The 7,681-nt window shown below is 37.0% G+C and overlaps 1 protein-coding gene across 2 annotated transcripts; it reads left to right on the top strand.

Moving 5' to 3' along the window:
• The first annotated feature begins 804 nt into the window (after window positions 1–804).
• LOC112741323 (uncharacterized) lies at window positions 805–7,190 on the top strand. 2 transcript variants are annotated; one of them, XM_025790258.3, is made up of 6 exons: window positions 805–1,912; window positions 4,507–4,592; window positions 4,673–4,789; window positions 4,915–5,724; window positions 5,919–6,135; window positions 6,278–7,190. In XM_025790258.3, the coding sequence occupies exons 1-6, from the start codon at window positions 1,624–1,626 to the stop codon at window positions 6,856–6,858; spliced, it is 2,100 nt and encodes a 699-aa protein (XP_025646043.1). In that variant the 5' UTR covers window positions 805–1,623; the 3' UTR covers window positions 6,859–7,190. The 2 variants fall into 2 exon arrangements, with proteins under 2 accessions (XP_025646043.1, XP_025646042.1); XM_025790257.3 differs by having other exon boundaries at window positions 830–1,912; window positions 4,492–4,592.
• The last annotated feature ends 491 nt before the right edge of the window (window positions 7,191–7,681 follow it).

Raw genomic sequence — 7,681 nt, 5'->3', positions numbered from 1 at the left:
AAACCCCAATGGCAAGAAGAACAAGGTAACGGATGGAAGATAGATAGAACGAGGTGACATTGGAACAGGCAGTCAAGTAATCAAGTTACTGTGCTTCTTTGGGAGGATACAATTTTCAAAACCAAATTGCGACTTTTTAAGAAGTTGTTTAGGAGCTTATACAAAAGTTAAAAAAATGACTTCTCTTATAATACTTTTATTTTTTATTATATTTCTATAAAATAAGTACTTTTAAAGCTAAAAACTCAAATACAAAATAACTTATTTATAAGTTACTTTTAATATAATCATTTATTATTTAAGTTATTTTTTTAAAAAAAAAATTAATTAAACTGTTTCTCCAAACTGAATCCTATTAGTATGCCGAAATAAATTAATAACTGCTACGGTAAACTTTTTAACGACTTGTTAACGTGATAATTGAACATTTATTTCAATTTGCTAGCGTTTAAAATCCTTAAGAAAAATTAAGATTAAAATTTTAAAGAATTCAAAAAATAAATAAAAAAATTTCAATTATCATTTTACATAATGATGAAAAAATTTAATCAGATAGTTGTCGATTTATCTTAATACCTCATTAATGACTTTATGATAAAAACAAGGCCAATAATTAATACGAATAATAAATTATTAAATTAAATTGAATAAATTAAAATTTTAAAAAACAGATTAAGATAGGAATATTACTTAAAAGATCAATCTAAGTATTAATTCGAATATTTTATATTGACAGACAATGGACTAAAATTAAAAAAAAAAGAAGAAGATAATTTCAAAGGCTTAAGGTGAATTTTATTTGAGTGATATGTTGGTTCTATGAAACAGTGATGAATGAATGAGTCAGCATGATGATGAAAAATGAGTAAAATGAACATTTGGTTTTATGGATTTCCCAAAATGCCCTTGGCTCCATCACTGAGTCTGCAGTGGAGCTCCCTGCAGCAAAACAACCCTTTTTCTCACATTGGTCTTCTTCCATTCTTCCGCTCCAAAACCTCCTCATTCCCTCACAAAACGCTTCAACCTAACAAAACCCTCAAACCCTTTCTTCCTTTCTCCCTAAAGTTTGCTTTTTTAACCTTTTTCTTCCTTACCCCTCTTTGGGTCCCTCTTATTTTCCCGCATTCTCTTCAACCCTCACACATCATAGTTCCTCACCAGCATCATCTCCTGACATGAACCTCGTACCAGTTCAGGTCACACAGTACGATGAATGCAGCTTAGCCATTATTTCTGTCCTTATTTTCCGCTTGAACTCGCTCTTTCTTTGTTTTTGGTTCAAGCTTAGGTGGGGCATGGTTCATTGTTTGACTTGAGTTCCGGTTCTTCGGACGGCGCGCACATACTCTTAATCCTCGCTCTTGTTTTGAATCTTCATTGTTGAATCCTGATTTTCAGCCTTTTATTTGCGGCTTGGTTTGTTTTCTTTTGGATTTTGTTTTTTTGTTATGCTGGTGTAGGTGTCGGTTGCTTTTGTTTCTTGTTCATTAATGGTTTGAGTTTGAGGACGGTATTTTAGGCCTAGGGTTTTCTATTCCTGAACTCAATTTTGGTTTGGTTGAGGAACAGCCCTATTACCAGTTTGACATATCCCTTTTTTTTTGAGGTTGTTTGTTGAGAATGTCTGGGGTGGATGCTCCTGCTTTTTTAACATGGGAGGAGAGGATTATATGCCATGAGCGTGGGAACCGTGTGATTCACTTCTACTTGAAGGATTCGTTGGGGAATTCGGTTCTTGCTGTTGTGGGGACTGAGAGGAGTGTGAGGCACATGATGTATGTTGTCCCTGACCATTTCTTGCAGACTTATGGATCCGCACATTCCATCAACGCTTGTAAATGGCGGGCGAGGCGAGAGGTCGTTGAGTGGCTTACTTGTTTGGTTTCCAGGAACCATGCACCTGATTCAGGTAACACTTCCATTTGTGTTGCATATTCTGTATGTAATTTAGGCCTTGTATGATTTCTGTGTTTAGAGCTTCAGATTATGTATGGTTGGATGTATTCTCTGAATTGAATTATCGTGTGCATGGCTTCTGTGGCTCTTGGATTCTCATCATGAAGTATGATGTGTATGCCGAGCCGGATAAGGCTTCGTTGATTCTTTTTTTTAAGGTTGGTCCTAGACCTTTCTCTTGTAGTTTCATCAGAATGCTATCTGGATTCCTTTTATTCGTCGAGTAATCATCCTTTCATATGAATTTACCTTTCAAGGAATATGGTCATGCTTGCTGTATGAATTATAGAGTTAATGTCTTGTGTGTCATGTTCATGTAGCTTGTTATAGATCGTATTTACGTGGAGTCGTAGATATTCATGGCTCTCAACAACGTGCAGCAAAGTTTAAGTAGTTTGTGATGGTTGCATTGGAAGTTTGGAATAGTGCTGCATCCAAATGTTTTATTTATGATCTTGAGTGCAATTTTTTTAAGTTTATAAATTTTCTATTTGAATTTGAACTTCTATGTTATAGATGATGAGTAAAAGTCACCATGCACCATTTGGTGGCCCCTAGTTATTGTATTCATGGACGTGAATAATTGTGAGATTACCTGTTATTGGTTTGTTATTCGTGTTTATCTATTAATTTAAGAGTCGTATATTCGTTACCTCTCCTCCCCCGGGGGCCTGTTTCTTGAGGGTATGACTTATGATGGAGCAGTCTTTGTGAAGTTTGAAAGGAAGGGAAAGTCGTATCATTTTCGTTGTGTTAATTCTGAGTTTTGTCAAAGGTTTAAAGCATCACCGTTTATCTCTATGAGGCAGATCAGGTAGAAAAGGCATCAGCTTCTTGGCGGAACTAACGTTAAGAATAATAAGCTGGTTCTAGGGTTTAGAAACTACTCAGATCAATATATTATAAGACATCTGAATACAAAGATATCTCGTCTAACCTTTGTCCACTACTCACTGAACGTTTGCATGCATGTCACGTGAATTCATAATATGACGTATGAATTCACTTTTAAGTTGCTACAGAAAGGAAAAGAAGCAACTATTCGTCCATAGGATAAGTTGTTCCCTTACAGTGAGTTACTTCCTTCTAAGGAGTGTGCGCAATTTAATATTTATAATAAAACTATCAAGACTGTGAACCCTTTGCGCATAGGAAAATACTAGTTTTTTATTGATATTTTGTCCCTTTCGACGCCCATTAATGTGCTACTTTAAAGCGGTCTTGGCGGTGAATTTCGTTCTGCCAAATACATTTAAGTCACGAGTGTTAGCTCACTTGGAGCGTGCTCCTTCACCAAACCGTCTATCTCCCTCTCTTGTCCGGGTGCTACAAGAAGTTGACAACTTCGTCTTACCATGCTTCTCTGTTCCTTTGCCTCTCCGATATAATCAAGGCCGTTGCACTAACAAAGGATAGTGAGTTGTGACAGCGAGATGTCTCGGAATTCAGTGACTGGATTTTCGCTGTATACAGAAATGGGTATTGTTTAATTTGTTGACTGATTCCATTGCCTTTCCATCACTGCTAGGTTTTGTGATTTTTTAAATTTGTTAGTCTCTCGGTCGAGCAGTTCTGATTTTATTCCCATGTTTTATCAATTTTTTTTTTTTAAATTTTAGTTCCTTTTGTTTAAGAATAAAGCCTTAAGATCGGTGTGATCTGTTGCGGCGTTGTCTAGATTCTAGTTGTACGACAGAGCCTCTCTGCTTTTATGGATATGGATCTGTAATTTTGATGCTTCCCAAGCACTACTATTTTGTGAGTCTTGTGTGCTTAATTTTTTTTTAAATTATCTTTTACTTTGGCCTAAAGCATGAATCAATCTGGCAAGAAAGATTTGATGCTGTATCTTTCAATAAGGTTGTTGTCTAATGACCATGGGGTCTAGTTGTCGGGAGCAAGGTCTATGCTTCTATGGGTACAGATGAGTAAATCTAATTTGCCCACAGTGGTGTCAGCCCTTTTTGTTTCCTCATTTCTTATAGATTGGAGACTGAATTAATTTGAGATGGCAAGGTATCCTTTGATAACTTGGAAATTTTCCTTTTCTTGAATTATGTGGATCTATCAAGACAATTAATATATTGATTTGACTGATTGATGTCTTATTTTGTTTCCTAACCACTATGAACAATCTTGTTATAAAAAGGAAAATTATTTATGTTTATGTAATGAACAAGCCGACCCCACCTAGTGGGACAAGGCTTTGCTGCTGTTGTTTTTTATGTAATGAACAATTTTACGATAGGGCACCGGTTTGTTGTTGACTATGTAGTAATGATGAAAATGATACTTCATGTTGGTGTGGCCTTGTATCATTTCATTATAGATTCATTTAGAAACCAGTTTACGTTTGAAATGTAATGATGTATGAGGACATTCCTTTGATGAAGATTTAGTCCCTTATACATACTGCACAATCCCAGTATGTAAGTGCAGTTGTTTTTGTTGGTCTTTTATCTAAAATTCTTTGGGCCATTTCTGATGCTGGTTTTTATTAACGATATGGAGAAATATTCTAACCAAACTCAGATGTTTGTGTGACAGGTATTGAGCTGGATGATGCAGCACAAGCTTTAGAATCTCTCAAGCTTGGAAACAGTGCTCATCAAAAAACTTTACCCGACAAACTGGTATAGAATCAACCAGTTGATCGAGTTTGTCTGTTTATTGTTTCTTTCTATCTTGATATGATCTGTTTAATTGCCTGCAGATGTCAAGGAAATTGAGATTCCAGAGTTCAGATATTGAATGGTCGGGCGTTGCTTGGTATTGTGCTAAACAGCTGAAGCACTACCCAGGATTTTGTAGGAATGGGACAACCATTTATGTAAGAAAATCATTTATGTTGTATATCTTAGTTATTTCACACACTTCTTTTCTATCCTTGTCTGTTTCTTGGGGAGGAAGAGTGGGTTAAGCGTCTCATTCTCAAGAAATTTCTTCCTGTTTCAGGTTCATTCGTTTGTATATATTATGGCTGAGGAAGAAAACCACTATCTAGGTTACCTGGAAGATATGTATGAAGACAAGAAGAAACAAAAAAAGGTTAAGGTACGGTGGTTTCACCATGGTCGGGAAGTTAAGAACGTGGTTCCACAGCTGAATCTGCAAGAGGGAGAGGTTTTCATAACACCTCATGTTCAAGTGATCAGTGCTGAGTGTGTCAATGGCCCTGCAATAGTTTTGACCCCTAAGCATTATGAGAAATGCGTGTCTGCTATTCTACATTCCTCATTATCGGAGATCCATATATGCTCTCGGCAGTTCAAAAACAATAAACTTAAGCCCTTCACACTCACTAAGCTGCGCGGATATAGTAACCAATCTGTGCTCTCTTTTCTGGGTGATCCTATTGTTTCCAAGCGAAAAGCCAAGAGTCATAAATTGGACACAGAAGATGATGAGGACTTCGCTCAAGACAATCCTCTAAGGTCGAGCAATAAGAGGGGCAAAATTCCTAAGGGATATCAAGTACTTGAAAACGGTTCTTCTAGTCTGCAAAACTCTGCTCTGAAAAAGAGTGAACAAAAATTCCCAAGTTTGAAATTAACACTTTCAAGGAAAACAATGGGTATCAAGTTTGTTGGACCTAAGCCTCAGCATCAGTTGTCTTTTAATGTCGATGATAAGGTCGAGTTTCTCTGTCAAGATAGTGGCATTAGAGGATGCTGGTTCAGGTGTAAAATTTTGAGTGCATCTCAGAGGCAACTGAAGGTCCAGTACAATGATCTTATGGATGCAGACGACGTAGACAAGCTAGAGGTTAGATTTCCTCTGTTTATTTGTGTGTGTGTACTCTGGATATGTTCGATGACCGAAGGAATAGTAGGGCTAGTTTTTAGATTTTTGGGCTTTGCACTGGTTGAGCTCATTAATTTCATGAATTTGTTTATAGTCGTGCCTATTCTTATGTCATGTGTAAGATTATGGTTTTCATAACTGTATAATTCATGTAGGAATGGATCCCTGCAACTAGAGTAGCAGCTCCTGACAAACTGGGTATGCGGTGTTCAGGCCGCTTAACTGTGCGACCATTCCCACCAAAAGATACTACAGATCATGCTTTTGAGATTGGAACTGCAGTGGATGCCTGGTGGAGTGATGGATGGTGGGAAGGTGTTATAACTGCCATTGATGTTGGTGGAGTAGGAACTCTTCAAGTTTATACACCTGGTAGGATGTCTATATTCATTTTTTTTTTCCTTGTTATTTGTACTATTGTTCTGTGGTTCACCAATGAACAGTCCCGAGTTTTTGAATCAGGTTTTCTTTGGGTTACGCATCTGTATCATTGTTGTTATGGTTTTCTCTGCAGGTGAAGAAAGGCTCCTAACAGTCCAGAAGAAGGACATTCGGATTTCGCGAGATTGGGTTGATAACAGGTGGGTTGATATAGCTGGAAAGCCTAACATTTGCAGCCATTTACCTTCAAATGTTAGTTCTCGTGTTGGGCTGTCGGCTAATTCTGCTGTGGTAGACGGATCTGTGTCCGGTTGTTCTGCTATATTAGAAAGTAAGTCATCATCGATTCCCAAAGTTGAAGTTGCTCCAAAGGTTGAGCAAGAATTATCCGGTTTGGAAGCACCCGAACTGGAAAGTATGAAGGGAGTGGTAACTTTGGGGAAGCCACTAGCTGCCATCGATGAAGACGAGGATATTGACTCTGGTGACGGTGGTTGTGACGGTGAAACTGACAACATTGATGGTGATGGTAAGAAGGCACTCGATACCATTGACAATGAAAAGGATGTCTCTCACGGTGACACAGAAAAAAATGATGACGGCGGTGACAAAGTTGAAAAGAACAATGAGGGAGATTTGATGTTGAAGGAACAACATTTTGATTCTGCAGAACAAAAACTTGATGCAGCAGAAGCAAGTTGCATGAATATCTAATATAGCTAAATGATAATTCTTTGGTCTCCAATCGATTATAGCTTAAGGTGGAAGCACCTTGTATATAAAATCGAAATGAAGTCCTGGGGTTAGTTTATATATGCTGAGGGTAATGATTTTCTGGTGTCTAACATAAGGATAATTGGTAGTGTATAGCTAGTGTTTTGGGTTGAGAGTCCTTTTAGTTTTAGTAGATAAAACGTTCTGTAATCTATAGGGATTATATAATTTACATTCTATAATCTATAGGGATTATATATAATTATATGTTAGAATTAATGCTTTTGGCCATATGGTTAATTAATAGATAGCACATATCATTTGAACCTGCATACCTATAAAGTTATCCCGAGTAATCTATGTAATTTTAATTCGATTTTGAGCATCAGTCAATCTTATAGTGTTTTATCTGAAAAGTTTACAAGTTCTTGTCCGGTTATTGATGTGGCTGAAATCTCTTTTACAAATCTCAAGGGATTGATATTGGAGAAAATAGTTAGACTATGTACTTCCTTCTTTGTGTTTTAAATGTGTTCCTCATCTTCCCCTATAGTTTGTGAACTTCACAATTGGTTCTTCATATTCTTACTCGTGAGTATAACAACTATCTAGAGTAAAGTACCAACTTCACTCTGTCCTTTTTCTAAAATGACAATGCGACCCTTGACTAAGAGGTTTACTTTGGCCATGTCTCTGGTCTTTGTGAGACAACGTGGTCCTTTTATCAGTACCACTGTTATTTATTAACAGAAGTCGGTAATATGTTATGTTAACATATCGAGTTGGACGTTAAATGCCAACATGGAGTGTACAAGGATTCATT

This window comes from Arachis hypogaea, chromosome 14 (assembly GCF_003086295.3).
Source record: "Arachis hypogaea cultivar Tifrunner chromosome 14, arahy.Tifrunner.gnm2.J5K5, whole genome shotgun sequence".
NCBI lineage: Eukaryota > Viridiplantae > Streptophyta > Magnoliopsida > Fabales > Fabaceae > Arachis > Arachis hypogaea.
This window is presented reverse-complemented; position numbering and strand designations above follow the sequence as displayed.

Coding starts and splice junctions, on each gene's coding strand:
- LOC112741323 (XM_025790257.3), top strand. CDS start 1,624: ATGTCTGGGGTGGATGCTCCTGCTTTTTTAACATGGGAGGAGAGGATT. Junction 1,913..4,491: donor GAACCATGCACCTGATTCAG/GTAACACTTCCA, acceptor AACCAAACTCAG/ATGTTTGTGTGACAGGTATT. Junction 6,136..6,277: donor TCTTCAAGTTTATACACCTG/GTAGGATGTCTA, acceptor TTTTCTCTGCAG/GTGAAGAAAGGCTCCTAACA.